The sequence below is a fragment of the Podarcis muralis genome, chromosome 11 (assembly GCF_964188315.1).
Source record: "Podarcis muralis chromosome 11, rPodMur119.hap1.1, whole genome shotgun sequence".
NCBI lineage: Eukaryota > Metazoa > Chordata > Lepidosauria > Squamata > Lacertidae > Podarcis > Podarcis muralis.
The window spans coordinates 66,191,833-66,212,024 of NC_135665.1; the positions used below are offsets into that span (position 1 = coordinate 66,191,833).

Consider the following 20,192-nt stretch of genomic DNA (forward strand, 5'->3'; position numbering starts at 1 on the left):
TGCAGCCAAGACCGCCTCTGGCTGGTGAACTGTTGCGCTGCTGCACCCTGTGGGCGTCCACCCGGAGTTTGAGGAGCAGGTTTCTTCTGGAGCTGAGCTTGTGACCAGGGTGGTTTTCTGGCCAGCTCCACTTTGTAGGGGCTCCTGCTCCACTTCCTCCTTTGGTAGGCAAAGCTTCACAATGACAGAGGTGCCCCATCTCTCTCTCTCCCCCCCCCCCCTCAGGTCTGAAGGCTCATGACCAGTTACAGGCAACTGCCTCTCCTACATCTTGCTCCCGTTTTTCCTCAGGCTACGAAGGAAGCCAGGGGAAGGCGAGCGCAAGTGGCACAAGCCTGGCCTTGAAGCAGACCAGGTGCTGCTTAGAGCATGGAATCGTGTCCCTCCCCCCAAATGTGGCAGTGGCACAGGCTGAAAAGAAGACTCCTTCCGCACCTGGCGTGGCACCTCCTAGTGGCCGATGGGTGCAAAATGCACCTGGTGCCCATATAGAGCCCATCTAGAGTCCTTTGTAGGTTCCCCATTGGTTTGTTGTTGTTGTTGTTGTTGTTTAGTCGTTTAGTCGTGTCCGACTCTTCGTGACCCCCTGGACCAGAGCACGCCAGGCACTCCTGTCCTCCACTGCCTCCCGCAGTTTGGTCAAACTCATGCTGGTAGCTTCGAGAACACTGTCCCACCATCTCGTCCTCTGTCGTCCCCTTCTCCTTGTGCCCTCCATCTTTCCCAGCATCAGTGTCTTCTCCAGGGAGTCCCCATTGGTAGGAGAAAATAACAGAGGCCAACCAGAGAATATCGAGAAGCAAAGCAGCTAGTAAGCTTGATCTTTATTGATCTGTTGCAACAGGGTGCTCCCCTCACACACAGGAAAGGAGGAGGAATCCAGAACAATGGTGTGCAAGCCCTTATAAAGACTTCTGAAATTGCCCCACTGTAGATCAAGACCACCCCCAGAAACATCACACATACATCACAGAAGGGGTATAGCTCAAGACCACCACTCCCCAGATACATCATACATACATCACAGAAAAGGTGGTCTAAAACAGAAATCTGAGTGACTTGTTTATCTCTGACAGGTTACCTGTTTAATGGTCACTTGATTGGATAGCCTGGGGAGCCTGGCCAGTCTTTTGTAATGATAAATACTTAGTAATGATAAATTAGTAATTAGTAATTATTATTTATTAGTAATTATTATTATTATTATTATTATTATTATTATTATTTATTAGTAATTATTATTTATTAGTAATTAGTAATTAGTATTTATCATTAGTAATGATAAATACTTAGTAATGATAAATTTGGGGACGCGGGTGGCGCTGTGGGTAAAACCTCAGCGCCTAGGACTTGCCGATCGTCAGGTCAGCGGTTCGAATCCCCACGGCGGGGTGCACTCCGGTCTTTCGGTCCCAGCGCCTGCCAACCTAGCAGTTCGAAAGCACCCCCGGGTGCAAGTAGATAAATAGGGACCGCTTACTGGCGGGAAGGTAAACGGCGTTTCCGTGTGCGGCTCTGGCTCGCCAGATGCAGCTTTGTCACGCTGGCCACGTGACCCAGAAGTGTCTGCGGACAGCGCTGGCCCCCGGCCTCTTGAGTGAGATGGGCGCACAACCCCAGAGTCTGTCAAGACTGGCCCGAACGGGCAGGGGTACCTTTACCTTTACCTTAAATGATAAATAGTTCCTGAGTCAGGTCACAGGCTCACCCTATTCAAACACAGACAGACATATACCCTTAAGACAGGATTTGTGAAGGAAAAGACAATGGGAAGGCTTTTCCATTTTCCTTTGACTTTGCATTTGGTCAGTTTGAGACAGTTTGGGAATAAAAAATGGTTCCAGGTTGGTCTTCCTGTGCTGATCTATGTACGTGCTTGGTTGGTACACTTATGAACATTGAACATATATCTAAGACCTCAAAATTCCTATCACACTGGCACCTGGCTAATTTTGAACCCTATACTCTCCATGCATCACCATTGATCTGAGAGGGAAGGGTGGGCCAGAAAATGTGCTTTGGTGGGCTTGGCTGCCTCTTGGCTCCTCTGTCATCTCAGGGAGCCCAGCAGGTGCCTCGAATAAAATGATGGAGGGGGCTTGTCGGGGGGGGGGTGTAGCCCAGGCTCCTCGTGAGGCTTCAGGGCCCCCAAGGAGAAGCCCAGCCCAGCAGCCAGGCCCAGGGGAGGGAGCCAGGCAGCCAGGCCCAGCACAGGACACAAGGAGAGTCGGCTGCATCAGACCAATGGCCCGTCCAGTCCAGCATCTTGTTCTCACAGGGCCCAGCAGGTGCCTCAGTGGGAAACCCACAGGCAGGATCTGAGCCCAAGAGCAGCTCCCCTTCCTGCAGTTTCCAGCCACTGGCGTTCAGAAGCATGGCTGCCTCCAGCTGTGGCGGCCCATCAGGGCTAGTAGTCATCAACAGCCCTCTCTCCTCCGTGAATCTGTCTCATCCTCTTTTAGAACTGGCCGTCTTGGTGGCCATCCCTGCCCCCTGCAGCAAAGCCTCCAACATTTCTCTGATGAAATCAGGGAAGTCCCATCCCATAATGATGATTTTACTCTTTAAACCCCACACATCACACTGGGCTGCCCCGGCCACTCTGGGCAGCTTCCAACATATATAAAAACATTAAGCATTTTTGGAAAAAACTTCCCTATACAGCATTGCCTTTGGATGGCTCAGGGGTTGGATAACTCCATACCCTCCAACATTTCTCCAGTGAAAATAGGGACATCTTAAGGAAAAGCAGGGCAATCCAGGCTCAAACCAGAAACCAGGACGTCTTCTCTAAATCAGGGACGTCCCTGGAAAACAGGGGCCCTTGGAGGGTCTGCTGCAGGAGGGAGTTCCTCAGTTGAACTCTGCACTGCATGAAGAAGGACTGTCTTTGATCCCTCGAGTTCTCTTGCTAGGAGAGATGGAGAAGAAGAAGGTTTCTCCGTCCCCTTTCTCAAGGCCAGGCATCAGTGTATAAACTTCTATCATGTTGCCTCTCCCTTGCCTGTTCTCTAGACTGAAAAGTCCCAAGTGCTGCCCCCTTTCCTTTCGGGGAGCCCTCCATCCCTGGGTCATTTCAGTGGCTCTTTGCTGCTTCCCAGAGTGGGGGCTGGCTCGTTTGGACGCCCTTCCGTTGGCACCAGCTCCCTGAGCCCCGCTCCCTCTTGGTCCTTCTGCTCCAGGCTCCTCGCCTGCAAGGTCTCCTTGCCTGCCCGGGTCCTTGGCTTCCCTCAAAGCCTTGCAGCTCCTTTACAGAAGCAAGCACCCTTTCCCTATCTCCAGGAAGCGGCGGGGAGGGGGGCCCTGACAGAAGCCTTTGGCCCCAGGCCAAGACCACAGAGTGGAGCAAAGAGGAGGAGGAAACTCTGCAGAGCCCAACTCCTCTGCCCGGGACCTGGAAGAGCTGGCCGGCCTTTGCCTGGCTCTGAGCCCCTCCAATCGGGGTGCCTCCTGTTCCCCATAGCTGTGCCCCCTCCCCACAACTGGCTCCACGCTGCGCAGAGTCGGGTTTGGACTAGGGGTGTGTGGAGCGCCTGACACATCTGGAAGTTGCAAAGGGCCCATGGAGGCGGAGGAAGTGAGCAGCCTGGCTGCTGGGAGGCGACGCCTTGCAGGGTAAGATGGGAGCTCCTGGGGTGACTTGTTTGCCTTCCTGTCAGCCCCAGATGTGGCCCAGCTGCTGTCTGAGAGGAGGAGGAGGAGGAGCTGCCGCTCGGGCAACTCTCTTCCCACGCCTCCTTTCCAGGAGGGCGTCAGAACCGGAGCAAATCTAGGAGCTTTGCTGGGGGGTCAGGCTGTGGAGCTGTGCCCCCGTCTCCTTTGCAGAACCTCTCTCCGCTCTGGGGCAAAGGAAATGCCACGGGACATGTTTGGGCTCCTGCAGAGGGTCTTGGCGTCAAGGAGCGACAGGGAAGCCCACCCTCCTGCGGAGAGCAGGGTATGTTGGTCCAAGGCAGGCTGGAGGCGCAGCCAGGTTCCTGGCCTGGGTTCAGCTGGGCATGTGGTGGCCGCAGGTCTCCTCCTGAGCCCTTGGGATGTTCTGACGGATGCAGGTTTCCCTGCTTGGAACTGCAAAGGAGTTTTTACGAGCAGGACTCACTGACAGTCTAGCGCTGATGCGGGTTGGTATGTAACAGAAAAGTGAGTCGGCTTTTGCTGGCTGTCGTGGGTGCCGCTCTGCTATGCGGCCAGGATCCCGGATCTTCCATGGCAGGGAGAGCAGGAGGCGGGGTGGAGGAGGGAGATGGTTGGGGACCCTGCCTGGGTCGGGACAAAGGCCCTGGAAGGCCCCTGGGAAGAGACAGGCTTCCGCTTGGCAGTTCCAGCCAGTGAGGCAAGCTACCCTTCTCCCCAAATTACTCTTCTGGGTTGACAAGGCAGTGGAGCTTTGGCCAAGTTGGGGAAGAAAAATGTGGCTAGAAGCCCAAAGCTGAGGGACTGGACAAAAGGCAGAGCCTTGCTTTAATCCCAGGCCTCCTCAGATCAGAGGTTTGTGTGCGTGTTTCCTTTTTGTGCACCTGCATCCTGGCTGGGGAAGCCAAGTCCGCACGAGGTCTGCCCACCTGTTTCAGTCATTTGCCTTTGATCCGACTGACAATGTGAGTTTGCATGTTACCCAAATGCATTCCTATTTCTGGGACCGCGAGGGGAATCATCGAGTCATCGAGTTGAAAGGGACCTTTGAGGGTCATCTAGCCCAACCCCCAAGGGACGCGGGTGGCGCTGTGGGTAAAACCTCAGCGCCTAGGACTTGCCGATCGCATGGTCGGCGGTTCAAATCCCCGCAGCGGGGTGAGCTCCCGTCGTTCGGTCCCAGCTCCTGCCCACCTAGCAGTTCGAAAGCACCCTTAAAGTGCAAGTAGATAAATAGGGACCACTTTATAGCGGGAAGGTAAACGGCGTTTCCGTGTGCTGCGCTGGTGCCGGCTCTCCAGAGCAGCTTCGTCACGCTGGCCACGTGACCTGGAAGTGTCCTCGGACAGCGCTGGCTCCCGGCCTCTTAAGTGAGATGGGCGCACAACCCTAGAGTTGGACACGACTGGCCCGTACGGGCAGGGGTACCTTTACCTTTACCTTTAGCCCAACCCCCAGCAATGCAGGAATTGCAGCCCAAACATCCCTGACAGGTGACTTCTGCTTAAAACCTTCCAAGGAAGGAGAGTCTGCCGCCTTCCAAGGGAGAGCCTTCCGCTGTCAAGGAGAAAGTTCCTCCTAATGCAGGAGGCGACTTTCTACCATAAGCTCCTGGTTGGAAGGGAGCCTTTCTCCTCTCTCTGGCAGCCACAGGCAGAACCAAAACAGCCTCTCCAAGTCAGAAAGTGAAGGGGCCTCATTTTCTCTCTCGATTCCTCTTCCCCTTCTGCACTGTCTGATGATTCCCAGCCCAAAGCAGCGCTTCTTGCCTCCCCCTTCCAGGCCAAAGGAGAAGCCTTATAATTCCTTGCCGTCTTCCTGCTTCTGGGCTGCTGTTCCCAGGAAGGCTCGCCTGGTGCTTTCCTTATATATCTTTAGGTGCCAGGCAAAAACTTCCCTCTGTAACCTGGGCTTTGGCCTTTAACTCTCTGTGGCCTTTTGGAAGTGGGTGGGATGCGAAGTCACTTTGGGTTGTCCTGGGCAAGATGAACAAATGTAATGAATAATATTGTTGGCATCTGCCTGTCTTGGAAGACAGTGGAGTGCACCTCTGGGGTGAAGTCAGACGGCTGCGCTGGCAGCACCCAAGTGACCTCCTTGGGGTGCAAGCCCAGGCAGTGTGTCTGGAGGTCCTGGGCTGCCCAAATGACCCCCTTTCGCCCCCTCCCTCATGTGGTCCTCAGGGAAGCAGAGGGAGATGTTGGGCACCAGCTTGGCTGCCAGAGTTGCCAGGAGGAGGCATTCAAGGTGCCGCCCAACTGCCTTAGGGACTCCACTTCGGATTTGTGTTGGGCTTCCTGAAGTCTTTCTTCTCCTCAAGATATCCTGCAGGGCAGCAGAAGTTTAGGGTCAGAAGTGTCCCTGCCTAAAGAGGTGTAACATGTATCATTTCTCTGGCAGAGATCCACACAGCTCTAAGCAGCTGGTAGGTCCTGCTTATTCCGCCTCCACTCCTCCTCATTTTTGAACTGACCTGGCCTTCTGGCCTTCTGGGTTTTGGTTCTGCCAAAATTATAGTCTTACCGCAGCAAGCGGAACAGAATGCCGGTGTCTGAAATGCTTGGAAGGACATCTTGGAAAGTGCAAGAGAATCCTCTTTCGGCAAAAAGATGTGCAAAATGGAAAATTAAAAATAGATTTGGTGACGCGGCCAGAGCTGGAGCCGACCCTGGACAGTGGTGCGATCTCCAAAAAAGGAGACGTTCCACGCTGCTCCCAGGCAGATGTCGCTCAACTAGATAATTTATTATTTCTTCATCCTAATGCGTATAAGAGATGCAGCAAGGCGAGACCAAGGAATGGAACAATTTATCAAAACATTTCAAATGGCAGAAGTGGAATCTCTCATTTACTCTGTTGAGCATCACAAAAACCGTTCCTGTTCATCACAGAGATCGTTAACCATTTCCCTCTGAGCTACTGACTGACTGAGCTCAATTGGGAATGGCTTCGGCTGGTTTGTGTGAATAAAGGGAATGAGTTTTGTTCTTTGGAACAGAACATTTGAAATGTAGTTTGGCTCTTAAGCAAATGGATTGTTTATACACTGCTTATCTCAAGCAGTGGACGTCTCATAAATATATCTAAAATATAACTCCTCTTAATTCAACTACCAATCAAAACTAATCTTCAAACTGAAGACATTTGCTTTGCTTTTCCCTCTTGCAGGAGGCCTTCTAAATCAGGGTGTCCTCTCAGTCAATACTTTTCAAATCAACCATACACCCTTATCCAAGCAGTGAGAGGCTCCAGGGTAGCAGGGCATTCCCCATTGTGAGATGCTTGACAGGTCTTTTGTAAGACTTGGGCTTCTTTTCTGATATGCATGAGGCACAGCCAAATCTGTTGGCCCTCCCCGCTCATCTCCAACACCCTGAATGCTACGAGGGTCCTCAGCAACCTCCTCTCCTCTCTCCCTGCCCCTTTCTTCTAAGAGTCCAGTTTTCTAGGGCTTAAGAGCCCCTCCCAGGTGATCTCCTGGACAGGAGAGGCCAGCCTGGCTTGGTTTTAACATGCTAAATCCAGTGTCTGGTACCCAGGAATCAGGAGGGGTGGGTGGGTGTCCAAGCAAATTAATAGCAATGTTTTTAGCAGGCCCTGGAAAACAGTACAGGCTGCGTCCCTCTTGCTACTGTGGGGAGTCAAAGACCGGCTCTCCCCGGATGTCCTTGCACTCTCGCCCTGCTCCTGAAGGCGTGTGCCTTAGCTTGCTTCCCATCCGGAATGTGGTTTGCAATCCCTTCCAGAAGCAGAGCAAAGCTTTCCTTTTTCCTTTCTCCTTCTGTGATGGAACTCCTATTTGGGGACTTCCCTGGCTTTTTTCTGGCCCATGTAGGACCAGTCTGGATAGTTGGCCTTGGTGAAGATTTGATGTTTTCATCCCCAAAACGTTTTTGATTTGAGTTTCTATTGAAATGAGGCTGCATTTTAATGTTGTATTTTAATCTTGCTTTTATACCTGGTGTTAGCCGCCCTGAGCCCAGTCTTGGCTGGGGAGGGCGGGGTATAAATAATTTATTATTATTATTATTATTATTATTATTATTATTATTATTATTATTATGCCTTCGGGACAGGTCTCCACAAGATCTCTGGGGGCTTCCCTCCCTGCTGGAGCCAAGCAAGGCTAGTTGCCACCGTCCTAAAGTGCCATTAGCGGCGACATCGCGGCCGTTGTGCAAATCTGTTTTGGGCCCCGGCTGCCTATTCTTCCCCCTCTCTCTGTTACTGCAGAGGAACAATCCCTGCGCACTGGAGGGGAACGGTATGGCCCTTAATTGCTGGGCTCTCCTGTTACTGCAGATGGTTGTCTCAGAAGGGGTGGCAGACGCCTGGTCGGCTCTGGTTACTTGGCACCTCTCAGGGCAGGTAACCGTATAACGGAGTTAAAACACTAGACGAAGACCTGTAGCTGGAGGGAGGGCGGCTCTTGCAGGGTGGGGCAGGGAGACAGAAGGCTTTGCCCCTGCCCTGGTCCAGAGACCCCTCCCCACCGAGGCCATTTGCCCCAGGATGGAGGCGAGATCCCATTTGCCTTTCAACTGCCTCCTCCTCCCTCCTCTTGGTGTCTCTGTATCTGATGGTTGCTTGGTCCTGGGATCAGGGGAGGGGCCCCTGTCCCCCCACCCCCCAATTATGGCAGGGGCAAGGAGGGGGGAAGACTAAGAGGACAGAGGAAAGGGGGGGAGGGAGAGGGGCAAAGGACGCCTAGCAGCACACATCTCGTCTGCCCTCGCGTGGCTGCTTGGTGTTCCTTGAGGGCTAGTAGCTTGCGAGGCGGACTGGACTCCCTCGGAGAGGGTGGGCTCTCCTTCGCTGGAGGTTTTCAAGCAGAGGTTGGGCAGTCGTCTGTCAGGGATGCTTGAGCTGAGATTCCTGCATTGAAGGGGGCTGGGCTGGATGGCCTTTGGGGTCCCTTCCAACTCAAGGATTTCAGGTGCTGCCCAGGAGGCTCCTGGCAACCTGAGATTTGGCTTCTCCCTGTGATCTGCAGATGGAGCTCTTCCTTGCAACAGCTGCTTGCCTTGTGGACCACCCATCTCCCTCTTTCCCCCTGGGGTGCAACTGCCTTTCGCCTCCTTCAACCCCCTGAGGATCTCAGGCAGGCATGTGGGGCCGGGTGCTACTGTAGGAGTGGCAGGGGCCTTCAGGCGGACTGGGGGCAGGCAGGGCGCTGGCAGCTGCCTCTTCTGGCCCCCTGCTGCTTTCTGCTCCTTTCCCAAGAGGAGCTCCCTTGAAACTCCAGCAACAGGCAAAACAGATCCCTCTTCCATGCTGGCGAGGGGAGCGGCTTCTCTCAGCACCACATTATTGCCTCTTGACCTGTTCACTTTTTTGTTTAATTCATAAAATTTATACACTGTTTGATTGTTTTTTAAAAACCCTCAAATTAGTTTACGGAAAAGACAAAATGCTAAAATTATCATAGGAAGAATTGGCAACAATGATTGAAGACTTCTGAAAAGTTAAAGCAGCAACAGACTCAAAGGAGGTTAAAAATTGCACCGGCCTTCTGACTATCTCGACAGGCTTGCCTAAGCGAAAATGTCCAAAAGGGCTCAGTGAGGACACCTGCCTGATGTCACTGGGCAGGGAGTTCCTCAGGGTTGTTCTTGCCCTCCTACGGCTGCTCTGCCCTTTTGGGGGGGCCGGGAGGGTGTTGCTTTGGCCCCCTGCCTCTCCACGCTGAACACCTGGGCAGGAGAACAGGTGAGCGACAGGCCCCAGGTGGGCTGCAGCACACAGTCACCTGCTGCGAGGCAAAGTGAGTAGCACAGGTGAGCGGCAGCGAGACGGCTGCCCTCCTCCTCCACGTGGTGCTGTAACCGTACCTGCCCCCTGAACTGTGTCTGCTTCTTCAGAGATAGGGCTGAGCCACCTGGCCGTAGAAGCAAGAGGTGCCTTGGAGTCAAGATTCTTCTTTCTCTGCCTCTCCAGGAACTCCAGAGCAGACTGCTGAAAGGATCTGCCGGGATGCCGCTCTTTGGATTGGGGTCTGGCCAGAAGAAGCGGCTGGAAGGTAAGCCAGCTGGACTCTTGCGGTGGATGCAGTTCCCTGGCTCTTGCCCTGATGCCCTGCAGACTCAGCTGTCGCCTGGCGCTCCATCCACCCGTCTCTCCAGCGGCACAGCAGAGCCTGCACCTGCCGGGCATCTGGTTACAGCTCCCTGCCTGGAGCGCGGAGCCCAGGCCATGTGCCAGGGAGGCTGGTTAGGCAGCCCCTTCCCACAAGGGGTGGAGGGGCAGGGGGTTTCTCTCCCGGAGAGATCAGATTTGTGGGTCCCAGAGATGTACACAGGACAACGGGCTTGGTCCAGTCGCTTTGGCCTGGGGAAAGAGCTCCTTGTAATTCATAGAATTGTGGAATTGTTGCGTTGGAAGGGATCCCGAGGGTCATCTAGTCCAACCCCCTGAAATGGAGGAATCTGTCCAGACTCACAGTGGCCAGCCAGAGGCCCCAATGGGGCACCCTCAAGCAGCCCCTCCTGTGGTTTCCAGCAGCTGGCATTCAGAAGCAGGGCTGCCGCTCCCTATCACTGCCCGATTAAACCCTGTGGAGGCCCCTAGGCAGTTGAAATCTCAGGGACCCCCTCCCAAATTATCTCCCAATTTTTTAAAATATTCTTTCAAGACCAAATCAATACTGTTTTGATCCGTTGCCGTGGGGCACATCAGCCGGGGCCTCCTCTGCCCGTTTGGTAATCTGGCACTGCTAACTAAGCAGGCAGAGCTGAGCCCGCCACGGAGCGTGGCCTTGAGTGTGGAAGTGCTGGCTCTGTCCCCGTCCTTCGCTCTGTCCTCCCCAGGTTATGGGGCAGCTTCTGCACGAGCCCAGCAGCCTCCTTGCTGCAGAGGTTTCCTCTCCAGGCTGTGGGTGCAGCAGGAGCACTGCCCTCTCTGAAGCAGCAAGGGGGACGGAGCTCCGACGCTTTGCCCCCCCCCCTTCTCCCTCCTGCGACGCTAACGCCCAGCCAGGGCTTCTGTGTCTCCAGCCTGCCACGTGCAGGCAAACGGGAAGTGGAAGGAGGTTTGTGGCCCAGCCAGAGAGCCTGGCCTCTTTCCCTTTCACCTCTCACTTCTCCTCTGGCTCTTCGGGGTGGGGAAGTGCAAGGACCACGTCCCAGAGGGGGGCTGGACCTTTGAGAAGTACAGAAGGGGAATCTCTCCCCAGGGCTGTTCTGTGGCTTTGAGCAAAGTGGCTTCCTGCACGTGGCCTGGCTTGGGGGGCTTTCAGGGCTGCCCCCCCCATCCTGTGATTCAAGATGAACTCTGGCAGTGCATTTTGGTTTGTGTGTGTCGGGAGGGGGTGGGGAGGCTGAATTTCTCGTTTTGTGCTCAATGGGCAGCTTAAGCAAGAAGGGAGGAAATTGTGCAACCTGCCAGAACATTGCCTGCTGATTCCTCCTCTGAAAGCCTTTGACTTGTCCACGCAAAGTCCCCCTTCGCTCGCCCTGGCCAAGAGATGTTTGGAAATTGGTCCCCCCCCCCTTTCATGCAGGAGGGAAAGTGGGGCTTGGCTGCTCCTGCAAGGTTTATTCCTCACCCACCCCTCACCCCAAACTTATTTCTTGCAGGAGAGCAGCCCAATAGGAAACCACAACCTGAGTTTTGTGTGAGGCCAGCAGCTTTCAGTTGGGGGTGGGGGGGGGAGATTCAAGGCTTTATTCCAAGGAAAGCTTACCTATATTTCTTTGTGCTGTGGTTTAAAACAGTTTAAACGCAAGCAGTCGATAGCACACATGAACCAGACCTCAAATGGCTTTCAAAACACCCTCATTATGTAACAGTGGTGCCATGAATAGTTCCCGTGTCTTGCAAGCCCCCTTTGGGGTCCTTCCTGTCTTCCTCTTCCTCCTCCCTCCAGTCTCTCCTGGCCTCCCTCTCCCTCCAACTGCCACCAACTGACTTTCCCTTTCTTAGAACTTTCCCAGCGCTCTCTTCCTCAACCCCCCCCATCCTGTCGACTCAGGAGAGGGTGCATGGCACCCATCCCCCCACAATCGCCCCCCCCCCCCCGCTGGCTGTGGCTGGAGAGAGGGGCTGGGCAGAGCTGCTCTCCTGGGGAAACCTCCAATAAATGTATGTTTACAATTTAGGGGGGCTGCGTATGACGGCGTCTGGGGACCCCGGATCTGGGGGATTCAGAGCTGATTCGGCCAGGGGAAAAGATGAGAAGAGCAAATATCCAGAAGGAAAGCGCAGGATGTCTGAGCTGAAGTAGGTCTCCCTCCCCTCCCCCTTCCAAAAAAAGTCCCTCTTTTGAAAAGACCACAACCCCTAATGCTGCAAAGGATGGGGTGGGGGCGGGTGGAAGCCTGTTCTGTAGCCTCAGGCCAGGCGGGTGGGAAACAGGTTTGGGGTGGGCCTGAGCTCAGTGGGAGCTAGAGCTTTGCATGCAGGGAGGTCCTGGCTTCAGCCAGCAGCACCTTCAGGAAGGGCTTGGAAAGACCCAGGTGGAGACCCTGCCAGGCAGCGGGTGCAGAAGATGGGCTGGCGGCAGCTTCCTCTGCTCCTGGGCTTGGCTAGCAGCTTCCAGAACAAACCTTCCCTGAGCTCTGGCTCCGAGGAGATGCTGTGAGTTATGAGAAAGAGGCTGAGTGTGCCTTGTTGTAGCTCCTGAATCAGGAAGCCTCAGGGGGACCACGTGAGCAGCACAGAATCCGAGGCAGAACCACATCAGTCTCTCTGAGGTCCAGCAGCCCAACTAGCGAAGGACCTGCCCAAGGCTGGCATGGGGCTGTGCTGGGCCACAGCTGGGGCTCCTTTGGCCTCTGTGACCTGGTGGCCGTGGCATGTGATGATGGGTCAAGCGGCACACGCAGAAGAGCCGAGCCCTGGCTTGCAGCCGAGGAAAGTTGAGAATGTAAGAAGAGTCTGTGGACCCGGCCAGTGACCCCTCTAGGTGCCTCTTTGGGAAACCTGCAAGCAGCACTCAAGCAGAAAAGTTCTCCTGCCATTTCCAGCAACTGGAAAAAGCATCGCTGCCTCTGTGGTGGCAAAGCAGAGCCATCTTGGCTAGGAGCCATTTATAGCCCTTCTTCAGCTGCCTTGCAAAGACCAAGATGGGAAGGGGCTTCCAGCATAGCAAAGCCCCTTCAGGAGCCCCCTCGCCTTTCCCCTTTCTGGCCTTGTTGCTTTGGCGCAGCTGCAAACACATCTATTTATTCCCACATTTGGAGCTGGAAGACGAAAAGGGGTTTGTCTGCTTCCTGGCTGGCCCCCAGCCTGGCCTTCTCCGCCTTGACCGTTTCCTGCTTTTCTTTGCACTTATCCCGGCTTCATGGGAAAAGGTGGACGGAGCAAAGGCTTTCGAAGAGAACAAAGGCCAGCAGAGACATTTACTGGAAAGTCAAAGGATCCTGGCAGAAGATGGAAAACCCCACTTGGCCCTTGCCCAACTTAAGAGGAGGAGTCGGAGTCGCTGCCTGTGCCCTTGAAGCCATGCAAGCAGCAGCCGTCCCTCCTGGAGGCAGAACTGATAACAGAAGAGCCTCTTAGCCGAGGCGGAACATCACCTCCTTCCCCTGTCCTCTTTCAGATGTGGATATTTAGGAGGGGACTGAGCCTCTTGTGGGAACAAGGTGCTGTGAAACTCTGCAGCAGGAGTTTGGGTTCTCCTTTGGAGAGATGAATGTGTTGCCCCCCCCCCCCCCAACAGCTCTTTGTGTGGATCTGAGCAGGAGGAGAGAAAGCAAAGACCAGCCTGGGAAGGGGGGTGTTTGGGAGCTTAATATTGGGGCACCTTCTCTGCTTCTTAGGGGAACTCCCCAACCTCCTTCCCTCCAGATGTTCTGGGCTCTTCAGGCCTGGATCTTCAATGCCTGGGGGGAAGAAGAAGAAGAAGAGTTTGGATCTGATATCCCACTTTATCACGACCCTAAGGAGTCTCAAAAGACATGGGTGGTGCTGTGAGTTAAACCACAGAGCCTAGGGTTTGCCGATCAGAAGGTTGGCGGTTCGAATCCCTGTGACGGGGTGAGCTCCTGTTGTTCGGTCCCTGCTCCTGCCAACCTAGCAGTTCGAAAGCACCCCAAAAAGTGCAAGTAGATAAATAGGTACCGCTCCAGCAGGAAGGTAAACGGCGTTTCCGTGCGCTGCTCTGGTTCGCCAGAAGCGGCTTAGTCATGCTGGCCACATGACCCGGAAGCTGTACGCTGGCTCCCTCGGCCAGTAAAGCGAGATGAGCGCTGCAACCCCAGAGTCGGTCACGACTGGACCTAATGGTCAGGGGTCCCTTTACCTTTACCTTTAAGGAGTCTCAAAGCGGCTCACATTCTCCTTTCCCTTCCTCCCCCACAACAAACCCTCTGTGAGGTGAGTGGGGCTGAGAGACTTCAGAGAAGTGTGACTGGCCCAAGGTCACCCAGCAGCTGCATGTGGAGGAGCGGAGACGCGAACCCGGTTCCCCAGATTACGAGACTACCGCTCTTAACCACTACACCACACTGGCTCTCACAAGGGAGCCTTGGTCTGGCTGGCTGGGACTGATAGAAGCTAAGAGTCCAGAACATCTGGAAGGCACCAGGTTGGCCAAGGCTGACCAGAAGCCTGCAGGTGCTGGAGGTGCTGTTTGCATGGCATTTGGGCTTCCAGGAGGAAGTGAAGCAGCTGCTGGTTTTGCTTTCTGCCATAGGAGTGGCAAAGGGCAGAAGAGGAGGAAACAGGAGGAGGAAGAGGAGGAGATGGGCTTCGAAAGAGGGGCAGGTGGCCTGGGGGTTGGGGGATGCAGGGCAGATACTGGGAATCTCACAGAGAAGCAGGAAAGTCCCTTGGCCCACCTGCATAAATATTTGCACAGGGCATGAGAGTGACCCTTCTCCACCCCAGAGTGAAATGGAATATTTTGTCCTGGGAAAGGGAGGCTGTCCCTGGTGGTTCAGACAGAATACATCTGGTTGCAGCAGCATTAGCATCAACAAGAAGACCTCCCACCACACTGCCACCGTCCTCTGAACTTCAGTGTGGAGCATAAGGGACTTGTGGGACTTGTCGGCCGTTGGTCTCCTGGGCCGGTTGCTGGAAGGTCTCCTGAGTCCAGCTTTGATGAGGTTCTCCTGGATCAATCCCATGCTTTGCTCACAGGGAATCTCCTCCATTCCTTCCCCACTTCCAGAACCAAGATGATGGCAAAAGAAGAGCTCCCAGGAAAAGTCTGGAGATCATTTCTGGCACACCAGGAGACTTCGCCTGCTCCAATCCCAGCAGCTGGTCTAAGAGCTTCAGGAGGTCCCCCTCCGCTTTGCAGTGGGTGGTGTTGGCGGGCACAAGACCTTGGGCTACCTAGCTGGATCTCCCACCTTCATACCAGGCTGGATCTCCCACCTCCTGCAGGGACTTGTCACTTCAGCCTCGAAGGCGCCCTGGAGCATCCCTGCCAGGAAAGGGGCTACTCCGAAGGAAAAGCCCACCTGCCTGCAGTTACCTGTGCTGGTCATCTGTAGTCCATCTCTGGGAAACACAAATAGCAGACTCCACCCAGCAAGCCACCTTCTATGGAGTCCTGGCCCTGCTCCATCTGACTCAGGAGTGTCTCTGCTGACTGACAGAAGCTGTCAAAGACCTGGGTCGCAGGAAGGTCCTTTGCCAGCCCTACACCGCCAGACCTTTTTGATGGGGATGAATCTGGGACACAATGTGCATGCAAAGTGCAAGGGATCCAAGCCCCCCCCCATCACCTCCAGCTCCCAGAACTTTCTCCTGAGCCCAACCATCAAGTCTGGCATCCTCTGCTTCAGGGGCTACAGCTTCCACCAGCCCCAACCAGTATGGCTAGTTGTGAACAGTCAGGTGGCACAAGGGGGTCCCCAAGACCCCTTTATTGGTCCCTGTGTGGGGGCTGGACTTGGGACCTAGCGCAGGCAGAAGAGGTTGTCTGCCCTGAAGTCACAGGCTTCTCTGCCTTGAGGTGTGACATCCCTTACCTGAGTCACCTGTGGCAGGTGACTTGCTTGTGGCCTCTGCTGGGCTGCTCTCATGGGGAGGATCCTTCTTGGGTTGGACCTCCCAGTAGGTAGGGAGGTGGGGGGAGCACAGGCCCTCCTCTTTATCACTCTAGGAGACCCATCAACTTCCCAGGTAGTTGGCGGGAGTTAGAACCGGGTAGAGGAAGCAGTGGCGACTTGTGGTAATCTGACCACAATTTTTGCGTGTGAGTGAGTGAATGGATAACGCTTCTGCTGCCCCCCCCCCTCCTCTCTGCAGGGGACCTCTAGCTCCTTAGTAAGCGAGAGACACCTGCCAATCAATCCCGCCCACAGTGCCATGGAGTTCTCTTGCCTGGACTGATTTCTTCAAAATGGGGTAGATTCTTCCCGCGGTGCCGCCAGATGCTGCATTCATGAGTGAGAACGGTGTCCGCCGTCAATATCACCGTTTAGAAGCCCTCCTTTCCTGGGCCTCAACAGGTGCGAATAAATAACAGCATTTCTTCTTAGCGCTAAAGTAGACTTGAGTCAGGGCCCCATAGCACCAGCTCACTAACCAGAGGGATCTGGGATTTATGGAGGGTGCTGAGAACAGTGGCTCCTTGTGGAGGTCAGCTGCAGTTCCCAGGATTTTGGGGAGGGGGCTAAGTGCTTTAAGTTTGCTCTGCATAGATGGTGTGGCTGTGACGGGTGTCTGCCTGTTTGCTTGACTGACAGGGGCACTTCTCCCAAGTCTCCTAAATGGCACAAAGATTGTGGCGCATGAGAGAGTTGCCCCTTTTTCTTTATGCCTTTGCTTGTTTCCATTTCTTCCACTCTGCACTTCTCCACTAAAGTCCATGCAGGGTGGCTTGCAATGAAACACCAGATTGTGAGAAATAATTATAATTATTTATACCCCACCTTTTCTCCTAATAAGGACTCAAGGCGGTTTAGAGGTAAAAATCATAAACACAAAACAGCAAAAGCCAACCATCCCTTGTAGATGACATGGACACTGACCAGTAGGGCCCTGAGACACACAACCCTCTTCCACATAGTGCAACCTCAATGGCTTTGCTTGCCGGGAGAAAGACCCCCCCCACACACATTTCCCTAGGGGCTCCTGGGGAACACCAAGACATTGCGACCCCCAGCAGCCGAGGTGTTTGCTGGATGGTGCTCAGCAATTGAGTCCTCCCTGCGGATTCCTTGCACAAAAGCCCTGCTGCCTGGGGAAGCCCTGGGCTCCGGTTCCCCTTATCTCTCTTGCTGTTTAATCATTGACCCTCTCGCTGAGGGCAGGCAGCCTGTCTTGGCCCCCCTGCTCTGGAGAAAGGCTCTCTGGATTCCTGCGGATGAATCCAGCCATTATCCGCCCAACCAGAGATGGCTCTGAGGTCTCTGGAGTCCCACCACCTCTCGAGAAGGAGGGCCAAGACTGGGGCTGAGCGGCCAGAGCTTGTCCTTTCGGGTGAGTGAGCTGGGGGGTGGGGCTGCCCCCAGATCCTTGACTTTGAACCCAGGTGTCAGCCGTGACACTGGTGACAGAGCGAGAAAGAGGGCGTCCGAGTGTGCCAGGGCACCTTATCTCTCGCAGCGGAAGAAACAAAGCCTGCATTGCAGCAGGTTGGACTACACCCAACATTTTACCTCGCGGAGAGCATCCTTGAGCACTCACTCTACAGTGTAAGAACAGGATAGAAATCTTAAGCACATTGTTGTGACAGGACTGGTGTCACAACTCTCCCACCGGCACCGGTGCTATTTTAAGAAGCTCTGGAAAATTAAAGGTTTCATCTCCTCCTTTAGAGACTCCGAGGCTCCTGTGGGAACATCTTTTAAGAACATGGCTTTTGAAAAGGGTCTGAAGATCTGTGGCCAAGAGAAGGGGGTTCGTGCCACCTGCATACAACTCGCTTGTGGAGCGGAGGCGCAATGCCACAAGTGCTTGCATGCGCCTGCGGTCGTCTGTGCATTGCGCGCTGCCCCGCAATCTCTGAATGGTGGGAGATTCCAGGGGTTCCAAGTACTTGCCCAGAGTTCGTGTTTGCATTTGGGAATGAGGCGCAGTGAAGACACACTGGTGTCTTTATGATCGATGGTTTGTTGACACATACATGCTGCCTGAGCCTGCGAAAGAGGGGTTCACAGCACTGACACCCCAAAAGAGTCTTGCTTCTCCCAGAGATGCAGCCTTGAATTCAAGCAGAAGTCAGCCTCTCTCTGTGCTTGCTGCCTTGATTTTAGGTAACATCACTCAAAATTCAACTCTAAACTCTGGCTTTTGTCCTCCCCCCTTACCTGTGAGTTAACAGGTGGGCCCCACCCATTTGCCCTCCCCCACAGAGCACCTTCCTTGGCTCTCCTTCCCTTACAAGAAGGCTAGCCTGGATATTCCAAGATTCAGAAACCTCAATTAGATTTTAACACCTGCTTTGTTGTTGAGTCGTTTAGTCGTGTCCGCCTCTTCGTGTTCCTGCCAGTTTTTAATTGTGTGAGTAGATCAGAGTCTCTTGGAAGTTGGCTGTCTCTGGACTAGATTATCCGGGGGGGGGGGGGCGTACAACTCTGCAGTTCTTTGATTCTATGACCTCTGGTTGGCCACTGCAAGAACAGGATTCTAGACTAGATCCTTTGGCCTGATCCTGCAGGCTCTTCTTGTGTTCTACGTTGAGGGAGGCAGCTTGGAGTGAATCACAACCGCAACCCTGCACTGGAGTTGGGTGGGGAGAAGGTATCTCTGTACTAGGCAGGCCCAACTCAGTCCTGGGCAATTTCCTCCTTTCTTGCACCAGGTGGGCTGAGGTTGCAATCCATCGCACCACCACCATTGCTGCTGACTTCATGCCCCATTGAGTTTGTGTGTTCGGCAGCAGCAGCAGCCCCCTCCGCTAGCCCAAATGTCCCACCCACTGTCCAGATGTTGCTCTGTGGCATCTTTCCCAAATCTCACTGCCTGGGGCAGCGGAGAGAAAGGACTCCAGTTTCTGCTGCAAGAATCTTGTTTATTTTCCACATTGTGAAATCGGAGGTTGGATGAGTCATTCCCTCCAGTGTACTTAAAAAAAAACAAAAAACCCCACTCTTTCCCCACCTCCCTGCCTTTCCTCCCAAATAAGTGGGTTGATGTGCATCTCCTGACCCAGCCATGAGTTTCAGTGGGGAATTCAAATCTGGGTCGTCTTGACCTGACAGTCCTCCTCCTGCCCCATTTCTTAAATGCGAGGGGCTGAGAGGCATCCTTTGCAGACCCATTAACTCTGAACCCCAAAATGTGGGGTCCTCTCCAAACCTGTGCCAAAGTTTTCCCAGGGTTTCGGGGGGGGGGGGTTGCAGCATTTTGCAGCAAACCCCCCACATTTTCCAGCACCCCACAAACTAGCAATTGATAGATCAAACATGGGGATTATGTTGTTGTTGTTTAGTCGTTTAGTCGTGTCCGACTCTTCGTGACCCCCTGGACCAGAGCACGCCAGGGGATTATACTTACCATTTGCAGCAGCAGCCCATTGGCCATGGGAGATAAATGCCAGGGGGCTGAGCAGACCAGGTCACACCATGGATTCACCCCAAGAAGAGTGGGCGGTGGTTTTTGGCTGCCACCCTCCAAGGCAGAGGAGAGAGATGGGCAAAGCTCAGTCAGAATCCCCTCCTGGCTTCCCGGCAGCCATTCATATATGATGATGTTGTTGTTGTTGTTTAGTCGTGTCCGCCTCTTTGTGACCCCATGGACCAGAGCACGCCAGGCCCTCCTGTCCTCCACTGCCTCCCGCAGTTGGGTCAAACTCATGCTGGTAGCTTCAAGAACACTGTCCCACCATCTCGTCCTCTGTCGTCCCCTTCTCCTTGTGCCCTCCATCTTTCCCAACATCAGGGTCTTTTCTAGGGAGTCTTCTCTTCTCATGAGGTGGCCAAAGTCTTGGAGCCTCAGCTTCAGGATCTGTCCTTCCAGTGAGCACTAGGGGCTGATTTCCTTCAGAATGGAGAGGTTTGCTCTTCTTGCAGTCCATGGGACTCTCAAGAGTCTCCTCCAGCACCAGAATTCAAAAGCATCAATTCTTCGGCGATCAGCCTTCTTGATGGTCCAGCTCTCACTTCCATATATCACTACTGGGAAAACCATAGCTTTAACTATACGGACCTTTCTTGGCAAGGTGATGTCTCTGCTTTTTAAGATGCTGTCTAGGTTTGTCATTGCTTTTCTCAAGAAGCAGGCGTCTTTGAATTTCGTGACTGCTGTCACCATCTGCAGTGATCTTCATATATGAGGTGGAGCCTTGTCTATGGGCCTTGGTGGGAGAGGCAGGCTGGATGGTGGCGGCTGATGCTTTGAGGCGTCAAGCTCTCCTGGGCCAGGAGATCCACTGCTGTCTCTCAGCAGCTCCATGGCGCAGGCTTGGCTCTGTGGGCAGAAGAATCCTGGGCAGTGATGAAGGTCTGGAAGCCAAGCCTTAGGAGGAAGAGTTGAGGGAGTTTAGCCCATAGAAGAGAAGCGGTGATAGGAGAGCCCTCTTCAGATATCTCCAGGGATGGAGCAAGCTTCTTTTCTGCTGCTCCAGAGTGTAGGACCTGAACCAAGGGATTCAAATGGCCAGAAAGGAGCTTCTGACTCAACATTGGAAGGCGGTGGACTCTCCTTCGCAGGAGGTTTTG

General features: G+C 54.0%; 1 protein-coding gene across 6 annotated transcripts in view; it reads left to right on the plus strand.

The window, feature by feature from the left end:
- Positions 1-20,192, plus strand: part of LOC114606451 (phospholipid-transporting ATPase ID-like) — an 87,409-nt gene that overhangs the window by 1,190 nt on the left and 66,027 nt on the right. The window contains exons 1-4 of one of the 6 annotated variants that reach the window (XM_028748727.2): positions 3,759-3,937; positions 9,571-9,652; positions 11,730-11,850; positions 15,835-16,037. In XM_028748727.2, coding sequence (XP_028604560.1) covers positions 15,971-16,037 — 67 coding nt within the window. In that variant the 5' untranslated portion in view covers positions 3,759-3,937; positions 9,571-9,652; positions 11,730-11,850; positions 15,835-15,970. The other 5 variants (XM_028748729.2, XM_028748725.2, XM_028748730.2 and 2 more) reach the window with 5 other exon arrangements.